At 39.7% G+C, this 21523-nt stretch overlaps 2 protein-coding genes across 2 annotated transcripts in view; one reads left to right on the top strand and one right to left on the bottom strand.

The window, feature by feature from the left end:
• Positions 1–21523, bottom strand: part of CNOT6L (CCR4-NOT transcription complex subunit 6 like) — a 363313-nt gene that overhangs the window by 137761 nt on the left and 204029 nt on the right. The gene's annotated exons all lie outside the window — the stretch shown is intronic.
• Positions 6481–11792, top strand: CXCL13 (C-X-C motif chemokine ligand 13). The gene is made up of 4 exons (XM_059923822.1): positions 6481–6544; positions 8137–8269; positions 11333–11410; positions 11738–11792. The coding sequence occupies exons 1-4, from the start codon at positions 6481–6483 to the stop codon at positions 11790–11792; spliced, it is 330 nt and encodes a 109-aa protein (XP_059779805.1).

Genomic DNA, 21523 nt, shown 5'->3' with positions numbered 1-21523 from the left:
CACCTGAGGTTGTGGAACAGCAGACATTACAGAAACAGAGTGATAAGCCCAAAACTTTTCTAAGTTAAATAAAGGTGCTCTTGCTGGAAACCATTGACTTTTATTCTTAACATCCAGAACTCCATCCATACATGGTTATAACATAAAGGTAGCTAAGATAAAAAAGCAGATGATGAGATAACATGTACATTATAGAATCTGAACAGGAGAAAGAAGATGACTATTTTGTTTCTGCTCACTGGGCTGAGCTGGAAAACTTGACCATCACTTTGACGTTGCTATGTAGTGTCCTCACTGTTCTCAGAAAATTTTCTAATCACAGAAGCTTTGCATTCAGCTGCTGCTGAGGCCTAACGTGATTGCACACCAGAGAACTGACACACAATCTGATTTTGCAACCTCAGGGCCAAGAAGTTGGGCATGGCCCAGAATTTGTTGGATTACTTCAGAGTTTTAGGGGTTTTTCTTCCCTCTTTGAGTAACATTTCAGCCTAATTTTAAAAACCTCAAAACTCACAGTATTTAATTTTTTAAAAAAGCAATAAACCAAATCAAATAATGATTTGAACATTGAAATAATATGCAACACATTCCTCTTGTCAGCACTGCAGGGTCTTTACCTGTGGACCCACCTTTCCCTTTCAGCAGGCTGTTTTTGTAATTAACACTGCCACCTAGCAGTCTGGAAAATCAACACCTGAACACAGGGGAAAGAAGTTTCATTTTTTAATTTTTTAATTTTATTTTTTTTTGGAAAGAAGTTTTAGGTAGACACATTTTAGTTTTGTCTGGGATCCACTATATTTGAGATGAACTTGAGCACAACTTGAAATATGAACTTAATCACCTTTGAAAATACCTTTCCTCAGATATGGGTCTTGAAATGACTGTCTGGTAAACAACAGGCTGTTATAAGCAATTCAGTCCAGATGAAAATGATGGCAAAAGGCAACATAGTCAATTCATAAAACTTCAGTACATTTGTAACTAATACAAACCTCCATGGGTGGCTTCTTAGGGAAAGGAGATCAATATTTTTGTTCAAAGTGGGTAAAAACAGAGTGTGAGCAACAGCTTCTTGGTCAGAGGACCTTTAAATAAGGAATCACATGTGTCCAATGGAAACCAAAGTAACACTTTAATTCACGTCAGAAGCTTGACTCACAAACGAAGCCAAAGTTGCTTCTTAAAAAAGATGAATAAGCTCTAGAAAATCTGCTGTACCACATTGTACCTAGTCAACAGTAATGTATTGTACACTTAAAAACTGTTAAGAGGGTAGATCTCACGTTGTGTTCTTACCACAATAAAATAAATTAAATTTAAAATAAATAATAAATTTTCGTGTTTTCACAAAGGTAAAAAATTTAACATTTATTGAGTGCTTACTATTTGCCCAAACACTGAGCAAAGCACTTTCCCATCACTGTTAGGTTCCCTATAGGACTCTCCAAGAAGGTACCATCACTTATCTTCAGTGCCAAAGGCATGGAGGAACTGAGCCTTGGGGACGGTGCAAGGCAAGTAAGTCTTGGAGTGAGTTTGCAAACCCAGACAAGTCTGATTTCAGAACCTGAGCTCTTACCTACTAGGTTGTAATACTTTCCTGCTGTGCTGAAAGGCTAAAGCAAATGTCAGATGTTCAGCAAGTTAAAACACTTGTTAACAGAATAGAGCAAGTTTCTATTTTCTAGTTGAGTTGCTTTTAGATGGCATGAAAGAAAATGTTCTCAATTTGGTCACAATGGCATTTGTCTCCTATTATATTACAAACTACTTAAAATTTTTCAGAATTGTATCCCTTGAATCATTTTAAACTCTGCCATGAACCCTCTGTTCAATGCCTTTTGACCAGCTAGATTGGTAGGTACTTTGGTCAATTATACCATCTCTCTACTTTAGTGACATTTCACTTTTTGATATCTTGAGAGAGAATTCCCTTCTTATTGCTTTCACTGCTGTGCATTTAGCAGTCAGTGAGCATGTTTGTCCTGTCCACTTGCACTAAGGGATCTGTGCATCATACCCGGAGGAGATGATTTGTGCAAACCTTTCTCTGAAGGCAATTTGAGTATGCGTACGGCTCAAGCTATACAGAGCAGTTCTTCTCAGACTTTAAGGTGCGTTTAAATCACCTAGGAATCTTGTTAAAATGTGGGACCTGAGATTCTGCACTTTTAACAAGCTCTCAGATAAAGCTGATGATGTTATTCCATGGACCGCAATTTGAGTACCAAGGTACTCAAAACTACCCAGTTTTTCTTGGGTCTAAGAGAAAATCTGGTTTGATTCTAAAGTCAGGGGAAAAAAAAAAAAAACCCTCCCCATCATTTTCTCCTTTTCCCTAAGTTTTTCTATATCTGATCATAAAAAATCAGGTTTGATATAAACCAAGTTGTATGTTTTTATGTTTCCGAACAAAGGTAAAACTAGTTATTTGTATATTAAAACTATTTTAAAAATAAAATGTTTCCACTTGGGCCCTAAATCTATTGTTTCAAAACATTTTTCTTCTTGGCTTCAAAGTTTTTGAAATGTATACCCCTATTGTAAATGAGATCATGGAGACTCTGACTTGAAACTTCTAGAATCATCTGGCCACCACAGAGCTGCCCATTTTCCAATCCTATCTTGGGGCAGGCAGGTATAAAGTTTCTTTGGTCAGTATATGCTAAATCCTAAACGCTGAACATTAAAAGGAACAAAATCACTTTTAGAATTGCTCTGGAATTAGCTCCTTGACCCAGCAGTTCTTTTCTAACAAGAGCCAACTGTGGAATTTCCTAAATTTATTCAGAGTTCTCTTTCAGGAACCTTTGTTCCTACTCTCTTCCTGTTGTTGCCAGCATCACTCATTTTTGTTCTGACAAGGAGGTATATAGTACCTATAACAGAGGCAAATGTAAAACTCCTACACTTGGGTCCCAAAATCAAATCGCACAAGTGGGCACAAGTGAAATGAATGAGACATAGTCAGAAATGACCATATCAAAAGAAAAAGAAATTGTTACCTGAAAACTCAGTATAAGTGACCAAAAGAATGCTATTCTAAGGGGCTTCCTCTGCTTTGTATTGGCAAAGCCATACTTGGAGTAGTGTGATGTTCAGATGTGTGTGCATGCAAGAGTGTGTATGTGTGTGTGTGGTGTGTGAGAGTCAGAAAAGGTAGGGGGAGACAGAAGCAGGGGCAGTAGTGATTTAGGAGAAACAATGAAAAAGATGAACAAGTTTCAAAAAGATAAACCAGGTGGTGATTTATCTTTTTGAAGATAAGTAATGGAAAAAAGATGGTGAGAGCCTCAAACTGTGTTATAGGTTAGGATATTTACCTTTGAAATGTGTTCATTTGGGGTTTAGAGTGAAAGTTAAATCTATTGATAATGGATGAATGGGTGGATGGATGGATGGACAGATAGACCATCTATTGAACACATTCTACGTGCCACGCGCTCTGCCAAGAATTCTACATATACTAGATGATTTTATTCTCCAAAAAAATCCTTTAAAATTAGTATTATCTCCATACGAAAACTGGTAAATCTGAGGCATAGAAAAATCAAGTGACCTGTCCAAAGTCATTGACCGGGTGACTCCACAGTTTGTGCTCTTAACCTCTAGTGTATAACCCTGCGCAATAGTCATGGAGGTTCACTGCTCAGATCTCCCTCAAAGAAATAACTTGCTGGCCAGCTGGGAGAAGTGCAGTTAGCTGACAGCCTCCAGCTGTTAACATCCTCAGGCTCTGTTTCAGCTTTCTACCGGAGACCCTGCTGCTTCTGAGAAGGCCCCCGCCAGTGACTGGGCATGGAGGTGGGGGAAGGGAGGGATGGTAGGGCCTGGATATCTGCCCACTGTGGAGCTCCTCTAATAGACAGTCTTTTCTCAGGACCTCCCATTGAGTTGTCCCAGACCCTCAGATCAGCATTGCAATCTGAAGCTCTCCTCAGTGGGCAGGCCCACTCCTGTCTCCTCCCTACTTTGATTCGGAAAAAAAGAAAATAAATTTTCTTTTATTCCAGCATCCATCTCAGCATCTGCTTCCCGGGGGGCCCAACTCACACACCCTATCTTCAAATATTTGGAGTACTATCAATGAAAGAGCAATTGTTTTCATATGGTGATAAGGGGTTGAATTAGTTCAAAGTGACTGGAATATTAGGGAAGCGGCTTTCACATGTACAGAAGGAAGAACTTTCTAACAACCAGAACTGCCCAAACAATGGAATGGGCTGCCTCAAGACTGGTGAGTTCCCGGTCACTGCAGTCATTCAGGCCAATTGGAGGACTGCTTGGCTTACGAAGGTATTATGACATTACCATAACCCCACCCCATACACCCTGGAGCATCTAAGATGCTAACATCCACAATGCTAACTGAGTAGCAAAAATCAAATTAATTTAGGAAGCCACACCAGGAAGACCAAACCTCTGATTTTTCAGTGGCTCCATGGGTCTGGGTTCACACATCCACACCTGTACCCTCCTAGGGCAGCCCAGGGGTGCTCTAGGACAGACCAGCCATTGTCCACATGTTTTTCTTTCTTTCTTTTTTTAAATCAAAGATATACAGATTGCCAACAGACACATGAAAGGATGCTCAACATCACTAATCGTTAAAGAAATGCAAATCAAAACTACAGTGAGGTATCACCTCACACCAGTCAGAATGGCCATGATCAAAAAATCTACAAACAATAAATTCTGGAGAGGGTGTGGAGAAAAGGGAACCCTTTTGCACTGTTGGTGGGAATGTAAATTGATACAGCCACTATGGAGAACAGTATGGAGGTTCCTTAAAAAACTACAAATAGAACTACCATACGACCCAGCAATCCCACTACTGGGCATATACCCTGAGAAAACCATAATTCAAAAAGAGTCATGCACCACAATGTTCATTGCAGCTCTATTTACAATAGCCAGGATATGGAAGCAACCTAAGTGCCCATTGACAGATGAATGGATAAAGAAGATGTGGCACATATATACAATGGAATATTACTCAGCCATAAAAAGAAATGAAATTGAGTTATTTGTAGTGAGGTGGATGGACCTAGAGTCTGTCATACAGAGTGAAGTAAGTCAGAAAGAGAAAAACAAATACTGCATGCTAACACATATATATGGAATCTAAAAAAAAATGGTCATGAAGAACCTAGGGACAGGACAGGAATAAAGACACAGATGTAGAGAATGGACTTGAGGACACGGGGAGGGAGAAGGGTAACCTGGGATGAAATGAGAGAGTGGCATGGACTTATAAATACTACCAAATGAAAAATAGATAGCTAGTGGGAAGCAGCCGAGTAGCACAGGGAGATCAACTCGGTGCTTTGTGACCACCTAGAGGGGTGGGATAGGGAGGGTGGGAGGCAGATGCAAGAGGGAGGAGATATGGGGATATATGTATATGTATAGCTGATTCACTTTGTTATAAAGCAGAAACTAACACACCATTGTAAAGCAATTATACGCCAATAAAGATGTTAAAAAAAAAAAAGTTAGGCCCATCATCTCAAGATAATTTAAAAATTAAATCAATTTAGATGTATTTAAAAAAAGAAAAAAAAAGTGCTCCTAGCAAGTGAGTTAAGGCTGTGGGTTCATTGGGCCCATGGGCTATTTGGCCAGATCAAAACCAAATTGCACATGTGCTTTATTAAACAAACTGTAATATGAGGTTCAGCATGTGATGAAACTCTAATGACACCCTCCACTGACACCTGGTTCTCAACTTGCATACCAGAGCCAGAAAGATTCTCCTCCTCAAAGCTGTTACTTTCCTCCCTTCAAGACATAGCCACATTAATGAGGGGGCACATACTTGCCCTCTTCCAGGATTCCCATGATGGTGATTACATAAGTAATCATATATTTCAGATAGTGAAATACGATGTGGGAAAGTCTGGTAGAAAAACAGTCGGCATAAGGATCTGTATATCAGAAGACATTCATTAGGTCTGCAAATATTTACTGAGCACCTATCAAAGGCTAGACTCTCTTGCAGGTGCTAGGAACACAATGATGTGCCCGACAGAGTCTCTGATTTCCTGGAGGATATATTCAAATGCCATTGAGAAACCCACTGACCCTTCACTGAGAGAAGCAATCGAAGCCACAATCACTGACCGTGATCCTACAGAGAGTGCTGTGGGGTCTCCAAAGCGATAACCCTTTCCCTCACTCCCACCACCAAATTCCTGCAGCATCCCTGGCACTTACTTATAGGCTACATTTTCAAGAAATACTTTACCATACTACTATTGCTCTGAAGCAAATTCATAAAATTTGCAAGAGGAGTTAAAAAAAAAAGCAAGCTCAGCAATATTTGGGGGCTTTTAAAACTGATGATGCAGCTGACCTCCTGGAGACAAAGGCAGTGGGAGGGCCTTACCGGTCTGAATAAATAGAATCTCTGTGCTGAGAACTCACAGTTTAGACCCAGAGCTAACTAAAGTCTGAACTCCACCTTGACGCAGAATGAGGTTCACCCAGGGATCTCTGCTTCTTGTGCTGCTGGCCTGCAGCCTCTCTCCAGTCCATGGTGAGAACTTTCACTTATGTTGTCATTTGTGCTTTGAGCTGAAATGGTCTTCAGCTGTTTCATTTTTTTTTTTTTTTTTTCAATCAGAAAATGAGGGGAGATGTGAATGAAGGGGAAAAAAACTGCTCAACTGCTCCTAGATTTCTAAAAGTAAGGTGCTTAGGGATTTAACTCTTAGAGGCTGGAAACAGCTGTATTATTAAGATTGTCATCCAGAGAAGGGGGAGATACTGGAGATCCAATGTCCATGGGACTTACACTCGGCTTGCCTATTCCTGGCCTTTTGCAGATGCAGCTCTGCCTGCAACTAATTCTCTCCAGGTATCTCTTCTTCGTTTTGCCTTTCACTACCCCTTCCGACCAAACACTTTATAGGATTTAAAGATTATTCACCTCAACCTGTTGGTCTCCTGCAGGGAACGTCTGATACAATTTTATAGGGTCAGCTCTGACACGAGCCATTGTATGTACAGCAGGGGTACTCAAATACACACTTTCTGCCAAGAAACAGGCTTCCAAGTCTAAACGGGGATGTTTTCTTTGTGTAAATAGGTAAATATCTAATTGAAGTGGTAAATTTCTGTACAGCTGAAGGAATCTGATGCATGCGCAGGATGCTACGCTCTGCTCAGGGTAGAGGACCAATTTTTGTTCTTAAAATGTGGAGATTTTTTTTCCAATTTTTATTTTGTTTCATGTTATTTTCATTCTTCAAGACCCTCATCTCTCTTTCCCTGCATGAAGCCTTTCCATTGCTCCTGGCAAAGTCCCCTGTTCTCATTCATGCAGTTTGGGCCTTGGGGGAAATACAACATTCTATGGTATTTTAGTTTTTGTTCACTTGTTTCCCCCGCTGAAGTGCAGACACCTTGAGGTCCTGGTCCCTTTTATTTGCGATTCCGTGTCGAGCACAGTGGTAGGCACTGGGGTGAAAGAAGGTAGAATTCCTTAAAATGCATGAGATGGGTTACCTATACAAGTATCTAGTACTGAGAACTATTGTCGTTGAAAACAAATCGTCGAATTTTTATGATTGGCTTTTTTTGGGTAATGATTTGTAACTGAGTTGGAGGACCAACATATTAAACAAAAACAAAAAATATCCTCGTGGTATTTCCTCGGAGAGACAGGGAGGGTTGGTGGACTGGGGAGTATGATAAGAGAGAAAACTCTGTTACAGCTTGTTAATGCTCCAGGGACTCGGAAACTAGTTCATTTCCTTGGTTTTTATGTGGTGGGGGTGAAGATCAGTCAATTTTATGTTGTCTTAATTATAACTGAGTTGTCAGTCCCCACCGTGGCCATTCTCAAATTTTATTATATGGACGACCACCTGAGTACCAATATAATGCTATCACAAATTTCAATAGGTATTGTGCTTTTAAAAAGCTAATTTTATTTTTAAGGTTTTGGTAGAAAGCGTTTGAAAATAAGCCAAGACGAACAGAAATGCACAAACTAAAGGCATATGGCTGGAAGCACCGACTTGAAATTTTTAAATCTTCAAATGTGCAGTATGAAAGATTCCTGATTAAGTTCTAGTTGTGAATTATATGCCAAAGGGACTAAAATAACTGATTCTGTGTTTATAGGTGTCCTGGAGACCTATAACACAAACTTAAAGTGTAAATGCATCCGAGAGACCTTCAACTTTGTCTCCATTTTGCTCATTGGAAAGCTTCAAATCTTGCCCCCTGGGAATGGATGTCCAAACACAGAAATCATGTAAGTTGCAATAAAACAATAATGTATGATTCCTCAAAGTGATTTACTTTGAGTGTTGTTAGCAATTAATTCTCAAACTAATAATGAGAATCAGTAATACTTGTTAAGTACATGCTTTGCAGGGGTCCTGAGCTAATGCAATACTTTATGCACATTCACTGATTTTATTCCCTTCAAGAGCCCTTTAAGGTATGTCTATTGTTATCACTCCTTTACAGATGCAGAAACTGAGGCTTAGGGAGGTTAACTGACTGCCCTGAGTCACACCATTAGAAATGGACAGAGCCAAGACTCTTATCTGTCAAATTCCAATTGCCAGCAGAAGCAGACACTTTGTTCCCCAGAAGTTGAAGAGCAAGAAAATAAGTACCCACAACGGTCCTTGGTCAGAATGTCTATCTTATGGAACTGTCCTTTAGCTTTAGGTTATCAACTTTGAACCCCTAACTCTGTTTAAAGACTTAGGCTAAGGGGATAGTAGTGGCTACAAGAAATTTAATAGATATTTTCTTTTATTGAAATGGTATAACCCCTTTCTTCTGTGACCCTCCCTCTTCTGTACACCCAGAGAAATCTGTGGATTTCTTTATTAGGGCATTTTCCATGGCACATTAATAAGACTTTACACACTGCACGTAAAGCCCCTAGTATAGTGCCAGGCACAGTAATAAATGTTCAGCAACTGTTAGCTGCAATTGTACAGCATCATTGTGTTGAAACAATCAGGTTTGTTTGTTTTTCTCTTTCATTCGCACCAGAAAACAAGGTCTTTATAGACGGGGATCAGATATTATTCATTTCTCTATTCCTGATGCTTTATCCCTTACCTGGCATATAGTAGAGGCTCAACAAAGTTGGATTGATGCACTGAATATTTTAAAGGGAGCCTGTAGATCTTTTGCATATCGCTGCTTAGAACTGTGATTTCTTCTTCCTGCATCTACCTTGAATAAACCAAGGTGTCCCACAGCACCTTGAAGTACAGACAGAGCATCCTTCTCAGGGCACCACCAGCTTGGCTTTCATTAGCAGCTCTTCCCTTGGCTATTTTAGCCTTACGAAACATTTGTAAGCAGCCACTTTTTGTTTGTCCTATTTTGATGTTAGTGCTTTGGGTCTCGGACTAGTTGATTCACTTTGTTATACAGCAGAAGCTAACACAACCTTTTAAAGCAATTATACTCCAATAAAGATGTTAAAAAAAAATAAGTACGGAAATTTTTCATTAAAAAGGCGTTACACTTCTACTACTATCTTTGACGGTGAAAATTCAGACTAAACCATGATTATTGCCCTCAAACTCGGAGACGCAAAGCATAGCCATAACCTGTTTAGGAGCAGTTCCTCTGGCTGGCTAGAGAATAGAGACTTCTTCCTTTATTTTTACCAGTTTCTCTGTCATGAGTCAAGTCTCTCACCTCCAACTAGGGGAAGTAATACACCCTAATTTTCTCTACTTTAGCTTTAATTGTTTTAACGTGACAAAAATTCTTTTTCTTCTTAATTAATTTATTTTTGGCTGCGTTGGGTCTTCGTTTGCTGCACGCGGGCTCTCTCTAGTTGTGGTGAGCGGGGGCTACTCTTCGTTGCGGTGCGCGGGCTTCTCCTTGCGGTGGCTTCTCTTGTTGCGGAGCACGGGCTCTAGGTAAGCGGGCTCAGTAGTTGTGGCTCCCGGGCTCTAGAGCACAGGCTCAGCAGTTGTGGCGCACGGACTTAGGTGCTCCGTGGCATGTGGCATCTTCCCGGACCAGGGCTCGAATCTGTGTCCTCTGCATTGGCAGGCGGATTCCTAACCACTGCGCCACCGGGGAAGTCCCCCTAAAATTTGATTTCTTATCTTCTCACCAGAGTCTGCATTTCTGAATTTTAACCAGATATAGAAGCAAAAGCTGCAAATAATTATGAGCAACTCATAGCAGTCAGGAGTGAAAATACTGTGAGTCCACATGGTCAGAAATCTGTTTTTCTATCATGAACTCAGGAGCCAAATTGGAAGGCTCTGCCCAAGAACCCAACAGTTCTATGACCTCTGACTCTGTACTTTTCAATGACAAGGGTAGAGTTTCAACGCTAGATGGATGGATTCTTGCTGTTTGTCATTTTATAGCTAAAATAAGAGACACATCAAGAAATTGTGTTTTGTTTGAGGTCACCCCAACAGAGAGTAGAGTCTCCCAGTTTGCTGTCACCTGGGAGACCTCACTTCTTCCACTGCAGGTAAAATATTCAACACCGTGTCTGGCACTTGGTAACCATTCAGATCATGCCCATGTGGAACGGTGGCTAAAAGTGTGGGTTCAGGAGTCAGATAAGCTTCATTTGAATCCTGCTTTATCAGGCATTTGTTGTACAATCTTGGACAAATTATTTAAACTCTCTAAGCCTCAAATTCCTCTTCTGAAGGTGAGGAAATAGTATTTCCTTTAGCACAGGATTTTTGTGAGATTAATTGAGATAATTCATATTACTGCTGAGCATAGTGGCTGGCACATTTTAAGTGCTTGATCAATATCAGCTGATAATTATCCTTGCTGCTTTTGTTGTTGCCTAATTTTTAGAGCATTGACAGCCTTGCTCACCGATGGTTCCACCAAATGCAGATGTCACTCAGAGCAGTCAGCTCTGTAACCTCTCCCACAATAAATTTCATCGGATTTTTTTTTCAAATAAAAGGTCTTCAAGAGAGTGTTTTCTATAGTCTATTTTGTTCTCCCAAGCTCAATGAACAAACACATTTTAAAGATATTGTGATACAGCTTTAGGAGTGAGCAAACCTTGGAGTCAGCTATTTGGTCCATCTCCAGTTCATGTAAAGGTTTTCAACAAAATACTAACCTCTGACACATGAAAGTCTGTCAATTCATTTTCAGTTCCACCAGCTCACACATACCAGCCCGCAAATGGGGTTTTTATTATTCATCAGACCTCATGCTACAAATCACCTACTCCAGATCCAAAACTGCCTACCTCCAACTTCACTTCATGTGGGAATCTTTATTTTTATACTCAACTCTTTCCTTAAGTGAAGGACTGACTGCTTTATTTTTATTTATTTTCCCCCAGAGCCTGGATGAAGAATAAGTCAGTTATCTGCTTGAACCCTGGAGCCAAATGGACACAAAAACTAATGAGAGTGTCAAGGTGAGTCAGGCGTATCAAGGGTTTGTAGATTTCACTTGTACTGAAGAGTTTCCCTTTCCCGGGTAGTCAAAATGGGGACCATTTTAAATTTATGAAAAAAATAAAATAAAATAAAATAAAATAAATTTATGAGACGTTCCTGAGACAAATGCCTATTCTTCACTATTATTTCTTATCAGATAGAGTTGGGGTGACTCATTCCAGCAGCTCAGTAAACTAAACTGGAAACCAGTGGGCACAGTATTCCTTGTTAGATATCTCCAGGGGAAAGCCACAGTTTCTGGGAAGTCTTTCTCTAAACATGACTCTCTTGTTTTTATTTCACAGAAAAAGTGCTTTTTCAACTTCACCAGCTCCAGTGTTTAAGAAAATGATTGCCTGATGCCAATATTACCACCAAGAACACCTGCATTCCCCCTTCATTCCTGCCCTCAGTTTTAGTTTTGCGTTTGGTTGGATGTTTTCCAGGAAAAAGGTCTTCCCCATCTGCTCAAGCATGAGAATACATGTACAAATAACCTTGCAGAAGCTGATGGGGCAAACTTGAGATTTTTTTTTGATTACAGTACCCTACAAACTTAGAGATTGCATTCTTAGTCATCAAGGAGGAAACTTTCTTGAAGGATAGTTACTGAGTTATAAATGATATAGGTTTCTTTCAAAAATATACCTGTTGTGGAAGGCTGAATTTTCCTACAAAATAAGGGAATGAGAATTTAAAACTCGTATCTGAACATGTGGCTTGAATTAAGGAGGAAATGATGGAATGCATTTCAGTCATTTTACACCCTAGGAACAGCAAGCTTCCATAAGAGATTTAAAAAGCTGCCTGGGAAACCCATGGAATTTCAGCCTTCCAAGAGACAGAGGGTTCACATAATAGATATCCTTCGTTTAAAAGCTCACTATTGAGAGGAACGAGGTCCTTCTTCTACTTTTAAGGAGTTCCTTTATAAGATTTATTGTCACAGATAAAAGCTAATAACATTCAAAGATCCCCAGACTTAAATTCATAGAATATTCAGGAAAAGGATTTCATAGAATATTCAGGAAAAGGATTTAAAGGGTGATAACTTAGATGTGTTCTTTTATACATTGGCTTTGACAAACTTTTTTTTTACTCACATCTTTTGCACAGACTTTTTTTTTTTGTCTCTGGTATTCAATTCTTTAGTGCTTCCTATTAATCAATATTCAATAAACTTGAGCAAATGTTTTACTTAATTATGAGCAATTCATTCTTAATGGAGCATTTATTCAAATTTAGCCATTCTCTGACGCTTCATAATGAAAAGTAGGATTTCATCATGTTAATTTTTCTTTGCATGCCTCTTGCCTTTTTACAGATGATCTAAATTATACGGCAAAGGGTGAGTGAAGTTATTCCTGATATCAGCACAGCAGGAAAATGCTTGCCCACAAGAGCCTCTTCTCCTTGATATATTCATCACAATTTCTTCCAGAAATGCCCAAACTCTTAATAAAACCCATTTTCACTGTCTCATTATATTAATTCTTAAAGTCTCCAGTGTTTTCTTTGAAAAGGTTTTGCGTTGAATTTGACAAACAGAAGGAGCAGATACTTAAACTCCCATCCCCTTCCTTTCCTGGTTCCAGCCTAGCTCTCCCACCACTGAACTCAGCACTGTGTTCCTGTCCCTCGCTCTCCCCGATGCTTTGGGAGGTCTGCTCCCAGGATGCTCAAGTTCCCAGCTATTTCTGGTTCTCTCTTTCATTTGTCTCTTTCTATTTTTAGATTTATTTTTACTAAAGATTTCTTGGGAGGGAGTAAAGAGTACCTATAAATACTATATTTTCTATTGTCTACAATTCAATGATTATTTCTCTATTACAAACACACACACACACACACACACACACACAAAAGGATTATAAAATGCCATCAAAATCCTGTATTCATTCTTTAGTTTGATTTTGATCTTCCTCGAGAATGCAGCAAGCTGAATATTCAGGAGATTCAAAAAAAAAATCTTACTATTGCAATATTAGGCGGGTTATCACCCCTGTTTTGCATATGTAGAAGCTGAGACACAGAGGGGTTAAGTGACGTGCTCAAGACCTTACAGTTACTAAACAGCAAGTCAAAATTTGAACCCAGGCAGTTTGGCACCAGAATCCATGCTTCTGACCCCTCCACTATGCTGACTGTATATGGAGTAGAATATCATCAGCTCCATTTTACAAAAGGAGGAACTGAGACAAATAGACATTCACATGCCCCAAATCACATAACTAGTAAGAAACAAAACCAGAATCCAAACCCAGGGCCACCTGACTCCTAAGCAAATGCTTCTAGTCATGACACTACACTGCCTGAAGTTGTCTTACCCCTAAATGTATTTCTTACTTCAGCTCCTTGCCCCCTCCCCTGCTTTCCAGGGCCAATCAAAGCCAAAAGAAGGATGGGAGTTCCAGAATGTTCAGGCCTTCCCCTGGGTTGACACATCTGTTGAGTATGATCCAGGGGGACTGGACAACTGAGAGGGCAAATGTGGAATGAAAAGCAAAATACAGGGCCCTTGAGGGCTTCTAAACTTGTTTTTCTTACCCCACAAGCACCCATCCTTCAAAAGTCACAGTAGATTTAGGGGTATTCAGCCTGATTTGGAACAGGAATCTTAACTCATAGTTAGATGCTGGGTCACTTGTTGAGCCAGTTAATGGAGTTTTTGAGGAAAAGTGATCCTTAGCTGATCTGAGTGGGTTTGGGTCTAGAAAGGAGGATGGTGAGAATTCTGTAAGGCAGAATTTAGGTAATTTATGGCTATATACATAGGTACACATACAGATTCTTTAAAATCCATATAAAATAGAATTGAAGGGAAAATACAAGGTAATCCTGACCAAAATAGGATGTTCAACTCTGGAAAATGGAATGAAGGAGCTATAAGGTCAAGCTACACAGGATCTTAGATGGAGAAAGCAGAGAACCTCTCACTAAGTAAGTTGAGCCTCACTTGCTCTGCCCACACTCCTCTGAGCAGCAGAGGCCCAAGGAGGGAAAGATTCTGATTCTCCAAGGGAAGCAGAATTCTCCTTTCTCCCAACAGAAGGATTCAGCCCCACCTCACTGGTAAATGGCTTGCCCCACAGTATGAGTTCCGTCCTAGGGTTTTCCATTTTCCATCACCTTCTTTCTGCAATTCTCCCGTCTCACTGAGATGTGCCATTTTACTGCTCCCAACTCTAGGTAAGGATTGATGTACAACCCAGGGTTTACTTGCTCTGAGGTGAAGTTTGGAGGTACTTTTGAACAGAATGAATGGTCTACAAAAAACTTGGTAGAACTGAGGAAGAGAGGAGGGCCATGAATCAGAAGGGTAATATTTGAGAGACACCACACCATTTTGTGACCCTCAAGGATAGAAGTTCTCTGTGTGTAGTCTCTCTGAAGACAGCCATCAGCAGCATCTGGAAACTTGTTAAAATACATAACCTCAAGCCCCTCTCCAAACCTAATGCATAAGAAACTCAGGGGTTGGGCCCAGCGATTTGTGTTTAACAAACTGTGGTATAATAAAAATTATATTTGGTCTTTGTCCCCGGTTCCTGGCACAGAGCTCCAAAAACCCTTGGAATTTCCTGACAGAGAGGAGTGTCTTTTGTTATTTGCAATGAGCCCCTTTCAAACTTACCTGAGTTTACTCTAGTGAGGTGACCATTGGCAAACCCCTAGATGCTTCAGGATGGGGGCTGGTTGCCAGAGGAACCAACCACGTGATTATAGGGTTGGAACTTTCAGTCTGAGTTCAATCATCAATGGCCAATGATTTAATCAATCATGCCTACATAACTAAACCTCCATAAAAACTCCCTAAACAACAGGGTTTGGAGAGCTTCTGGGCTGGTGAACACATAGAGGTGCTGGGAGGGTGGCACACCTAGACAGGGCGTGAAAGTAATATGCCCTCCTCCTGCATACCTTGTCCTATGCATCTCTTCCATTTGGCTGTTCCTGAGTTGTATCCTTTGTAATAAGCCAGTAATAGAAAGCAAAGCACTTTCCCAAGTTCTGTGACTCGTTCTAGCAAATTATCAAATCTGGGGAGGGGAGTGGTCATGGGAATCTCCAAATTTGTAGCTGGCTAGGCAGAAATGTGGGTAGCCTGAGCACCCCATTTGCAATTGGTGTCTGAAGTGGGGGCAGTCTTGTGGGACTGAGCCCTTAGGCTGTAGGGTCTGTGCTAACTATAGATGATTAGTGTCGGAATTTAATTGAATTGTTGGACACCCAGTTGGTATCAGGGATTTGGAAAATTGGTTGCTGGAGGAAAAAATTTCACACAACCTCCAGGTGGTTATGATGCTACTAAAGTTTGAAAAGCATTGTTCTAGGAAAAGGGTTTTCAACCCTCATGGTACATTAGAGTCATCTAGGGAACTTTTTTTTTTAATATCAGGTTAATTGTTATAACTTACATACAGTAAAATTCACCCTTTTTAAGTTTTCAGTTCAATGAATTAGTTTGAATAGTCCCTTAGCTTGGGCTGCTATAACAATGTACCATAGACTGGATAACTTATAAACAATAGAAATTTATTTTTCACAATCTGGAGCTAGAAGTCCAAGATCAGAGTGCCAGCACGATTGGATTCTGGTGAAAGCAGAGAAGGGAAGTGAGCTATCTGCTGACCTTTGTAAGGGCAATAATCCTGTTCAGGAGGGCTCCACCTTTACAACCTCATCTTAATATTAATTACCTCTCAAAGGTCCCATATCCTAAAACTATCATAGTGGAAGGTAGAGTTTCAACATATGAATTTGGGGTGGGACACAAATATTCAGTCCATTACAGGCCCAGCCCCTGTTCTGTTCCTATAATTTTGTCTTTTCTAGAATGTCATATAAATGAAACTATACAATGTACAGCCTTTTGTCTGACTACTTTCACTTTGCATAATGGTTTTGAGATCCATCATGTTGTTGAATGTATCAGTAGTTTATTCTTTGTTGTTACTAGCTACTATTCCATTGTACGGATATACCACAATTTGTTTATTCATTCACCAGTTGATAGACATTTAAGTTGTTTCCAGTTTGGGTCCATTATGACTAAAACTGCTGTAAGCATTCATGCACAAGTCTTTATAGAAACCTATGATTTTTGGGCTTCCCTGGTGGCGCAGTGGTTAAGAATCTGCCTGCCAATGCAAGGGACACAGGTTTAAGCCCTGGCCCGGGAAGATCCCACATGCCGCAGAGCAACTAAGCCCATACGCCACAGCTACTGAGCCTGAACTCTAGAGCCTGCAAGCCACAACTACTGAGCCCACGTGCCACAACTACTGAAGCCTGTAGGACTAGAGCCCGTGCTCCACAACAAGAGAAGCCATGACAATGAGAAGGCCACGCACCACAATGAAGAGTAGCCCCTGCTCACCGCAACTAGGGAAAGCCCATGCACAGCAACAAAGACCCAACACAGCCAAAAATAAATAAATAAATAAATTTATTTTTTAAAAAAGGAATATATGATTTTGTTTCTATCAAGTAAATACCTAGAAGTGAGATTGCTGGGTCGTGTGGTATATGTATATTTAACTTTACTAAGAAACTGCTAAACTGTATTTCAAAGTAGCTATACTATTTTGCATTCCCACCAGTGATATACAAGAATTCCCGTTGCTTCACATCTTCGCCAGCACTTGGTATTGTTAGTCTTTTAAACTTTAGACATTTCAGTAAACTTTTAATCTCTTGTAATCTTAATTTGTATTAATTAACTAAAATGGCTATTGATGTTAGGTTTTTAATGTGCTTGAGATCCATACATTAGAAATTTACCTTACATGAAAGCCTTTCTCCATTGAGTTACACTGCCAAAGTTATCAAAAAGAAATTGCCCATATATGGATGGGTCTACTTCTGGACTCCTATTCTGTTTCATTGATCTATATGTCTATCCTCATGCCAATACCATATGGTCTTAATTAGTTTAGCTGACTAGTAAGTCTTAAAACTCCATAGCAGAAGTCTTCTAACTTTGCCCTTTTTCAAAATTGTTTTGTACCTAAGTCCTTTACTTTTCCATATGAATTTTTGTATCATCTGTCAGTGTCTATGCCCCGCCAAAATGATTTTGATTGGAATTGTGTTTAATCTATAGATCAATTTGGGGAGAAATGGCATCTTAATAATCCTGAGTCTTTCAGTCATGAACATAGTATATCTCTCCATTTATATAAGACTTCTCTAATTTCTCTAGCAATGTTTTGTAGTTGTCCACATTCAGATCTTACAGTCCCCCAAAACCAAACCATGAGCTGTAGCCTTTGAAGGACATTCATCTGTAGGAGCAAGACAATCAGGTGTGTTTCTTATTTATCATCCATCTCATTTGGGAAGTGGTCAGATGTGGCTTCTAGCTTAACTTTAATTGGACAATATTGCCCTCTTTCTCACAGAAAAGTAGTGAATCACTTAAAGTGATTAGATGGGACACCCTCAAATTCTCTCCACCAGATCTGCAAGTCTATTCAAATCTCCTCCCATCCTTGTCAATTTCCTTTTGCCACATTAGAGTAAGTACCTTTCCTCCTCATTCCTCCAAGGCTAATCCCTCTACCTGCGTCTTAAACCTTATCCTCTCTCACTATCTCAAGAGCCACACACTATCAGCTATCCCCTTGTTCTTCACTATATTCAACCACTTCCTCCCAATTAGTTCTATCACCATACCATTTAAATATATTCTAGTCTCTCCCTTCTCAGAAACAAAATTAAAAAATCCTCTTCCTATTAATATTGTTAAAATAACTGTATTACCCAAAGCAATCTATAGATTGAATGCAATTCCTATCAAAATACCCATGACATTTTTCACAGAACTAGAACAAAAAATTCTAAAATTTATATGGAACCACAAAGGATCCAGAATTGCCAAAGTAATCCTGAGGAAAAAGACCAAAGCTGGAGGCATAACTCTCCCAGACTTCAGACAATACTACAAAGCTACAGTAATCAAAACAGTGTGTATTGGCACAAAAACAGACATATAGATCAATGGAACACGATAGAGAGCCCAGAAATAAACCCACACACTTATGGTCAATTAATCTTTGACAAAAGAGGCAAGAATATACAATGGAGAAAAAACAGTCTCTTCAGCAAGTGGTGTTTAGAAAGCTGGACAGCTGAATGTAAATCAATGAAATTAGAACACTCCCTCACACCATACACAAAAATAAACTCAAAAGACTTAAAGACTTAAATAGAAGACATGACATCATACAACTCCTAGAAGAGAACATTGGAAAAACATTCTCTGACATAAATCACAGAATTATTTTCTTAGATCAGTCTCCCAAGGCAAAAGAAATAAAAGCAAAAATAAACAAATGGGACCTAGTCAAACTTATAAGGTTTTGCATAGCAAAGGAAACCATAAACAAAAAGACAACCTACAGACTGAGAGAAAATATTTGCAAACAATGTGACTGAAAAGGGCTTAATTTCCAAAATATATAAACAGCTCATACAACTCCATAACAAAAAAACAAACAACCCAATCAAAAAATAGGCAGAAGACCTAAATACACATTTCTCCAAAGACGACATACAAATGGCCAACAGGCCCATGAAAAGATGTTTAACATCGCTAATTATTAGAGAAATACAAATCAAAACTACAATGAGGTATCACCTCACACCAGTCAGAATGGCCATCATCAGAAAGTCTACAAATAATAAATGCTGGAGAGGGTGTGGAGAAAAGGGAACCCTCCTACACTGTTGTTGGGAATGTAAATTAGTGAAACCACTATGGAAAGCAGTATGGAGGTTCCTTACACAACTAAAAATAGAGTTACCATATGATCCAGCAATCTCACCCCTGGGCATACCTCGGAAAAGATGAAAACTCTAATTCAAAAAGATACATGCACCCCAGTATTCTTTTCAGCACTATTTACAATAGCCAAGAACATGGAAGCAACCTAAATGTCCATCAACAGATGAATGGATAAAGAAGATGTGGTATATATGTGTGTGTGTATATATAATGGAAGATAATGGGATATTACTCAGCTGTAAAAAAGAATGAAATATTGCCATTTGCAGTATCGTGGATGGACCTAGGGGTCATCATATTAAATGAAGTCAGGCAGAGTAAGACAAATATTATATAACTTATATGTGGAATCTAAGATATAATACAAATGAACTTATTTACAAAACAGAAATAGACTCCCAAATATAGAAAACAAACTTATGGTTACCAAAGGGGAAAGTGGGAGGAGGGAAAGGGGGGGAAATGTGGAATTTGGGATTAACAAATACCAACTACTATATATAAAATAGATAAACAACAAGGACCTACTGTATCACACAGGGGGCTATATTCAATATTTTGTAATTACCTATAATAGAAAAGAATCTGAAAAATTATATATATATATATATATATATATATATATATATACACATACACAATACATTAGGGCACTAGTATATATTACTGGAAAAAGCAAAATCAATAATGAATCCATTCTCACCGTAAGTATAAGATGACTAGCATTTATTAAATTCTTACCTGCTGTATTATTTAGGGTTCCACTAGGAAACAGCCTACTCAGCTGGGACTTTGAAGAAAAGGCAATGAAGGCACTATTTCAGGAGTGTGGAAGGAAACAACAAGGAAAGTTGAGGCACCCAAGGACTAGCAGCCATACCTATACCTGAAGAAGGGGAAGGAAAAGGTAATGGAAGGTTGTTTGGAGAGCTGCAGCTTGGAAGCTAGACTGCCAGAAAGGAAACATAGCCATTGAGGGATCAACCACAACCAGAACTGAGTGTGAAGAAGGAGGGGAGAAAATAATTCTTCTACCTCTATTTCCTCCCACCCTCCAATCTTCTCCCCCACCCTCCCAGACAAGGAAGCTTTTTATTTCTTTCCAGCAAAAACATTTGCAACATAATTCTCTCTCTTCAAAACAGAGAACCCTATAAAATACAATTTCTATTTGTATTTACCCAGGGACATTAGCAGCTGGAAGGGGATTGGGATTGGGAGAAAAGCCAAGGACTAATTCTATTTTAAAAAGCAAGAAACTGCCTTTAAAAGGGAGCACTCCACCCCCTCACTGACCAAACCCATCCAGATGGGGTCAGATGAGGAAACTAAAGTCAGAGGGTTTAAGGAATTTGCCCAGAGTCACACAGATATGAATGTCAGTTCTGGTATTTGAATCCCAGCAGGCAGACTCCATATAGCATAATCTTATTATTTTACATGTCCAATGAAGGACTGTTCCAATTACAGCTCATTACCATAAAAGTAAGGAAGCCTACACGTGTATTTCTATATGTTCCACTACTGGGGGAAAAAAATTGTTCACTCCTACGGTAGACCATCAGTTTGATTTACAAGCATTTTTTTTCTCATCTGGATGACAGCCTCTCCATTTGAGATCTAAAGAACAAATAAATAAACATCTTGCTATATTCCTAAATTTTGTGGGTCTAGAAGCTCCAGGAAACATCCCCGATCCTGCCTTCTCTCCCTATGAAATAGACAATGGGACTAATATCCTTGTCCTTCAAAGGTGGAAGATGGAGAGGGGTGAGGACCCAAACAATGCCTCCTTGGCTGATTCTTTCTGGTGATCTCTGGGCAGGGTTCCCAGCAGGGGCTCCAGCTCTGACACATCCTCTGGCCTGGAGGCCCTTCTGTATCTCCTCCACTCCTGAACAACTACCCTCCCCATCCATCCAGAGGCCAACCTAGGACCCTCTGGTGACCTCACAGGGTTCTGCAGCTTTCAAGGAGGTTCTTCAGCAGCCCCAGGTGACTGGCACAAAAAATACCATGTTCAAATTGAAGACTGGGGCAATGAGGGAGGTGATATAATGTTGGGCACAAATGTCCTGTTTCCTTTTCCATTCAGAGTGAGACACCTAAGAGTGTCTCCCAGGGATTGCAGGCAGGTGTCAATGCCCAAACTCAGGACCCTAGGGTCTTGCCTCTCAAAGTAGGGTCCCCCAACCAGCAACATTGGCATCATTCGAGAGCATGTTAGAAATGCGGAATCTGAATCGGAACCTGCATTTCAACAAGATTCCCAGATGATTTCAATGCAACTAACGCTGAGAAG

Source organism: Balaenoptera ricei, chromosome 5, assembly GCF_028023285.1.
Source record: "Balaenoptera ricei isolate mBalRic1 chromosome 5, mBalRic1.hap2, whole genome shotgun sequence".
NCBI lineage: Eukaryota > Metazoa > Chordata > Mammalia > Artiodactyla > Balaenopteridae > Balaenoptera > Balaenoptera ricei.
Note: the sequence above shows the minus strand (reverse complement) of the source record. Positions and strands in the feature narration are given on the sequence as shown.

What these genes read in the sequence shown, in the direction of transcription:
- CXCL13 (XM_059923822.1), top strand. Translation starts at nt 6,481, where the DNA reads ATGAGGTTCACCCAGGGATCTCTGCTTCTTGTGCTGCTGGCCTGCAGC. An exon ending in CAGCCTCTCTCCAGTCCATG is followed by an intron (nt 6,545 to 8,136) that starts GTGAGAACTTTC and finishes CTGTGTTTATAG; the next exon opens with GTGTCCTGGAGACCTATAAC. An exon ending in AAACTAATGAGAGTGTCAAG is followed by an intron (nt 11,411 to 11,737) that starts GTGAGTCAGGCG and finishes TTTATTTCACAG; the next exon opens with AAAAAGTGCTTTTTCAACTT.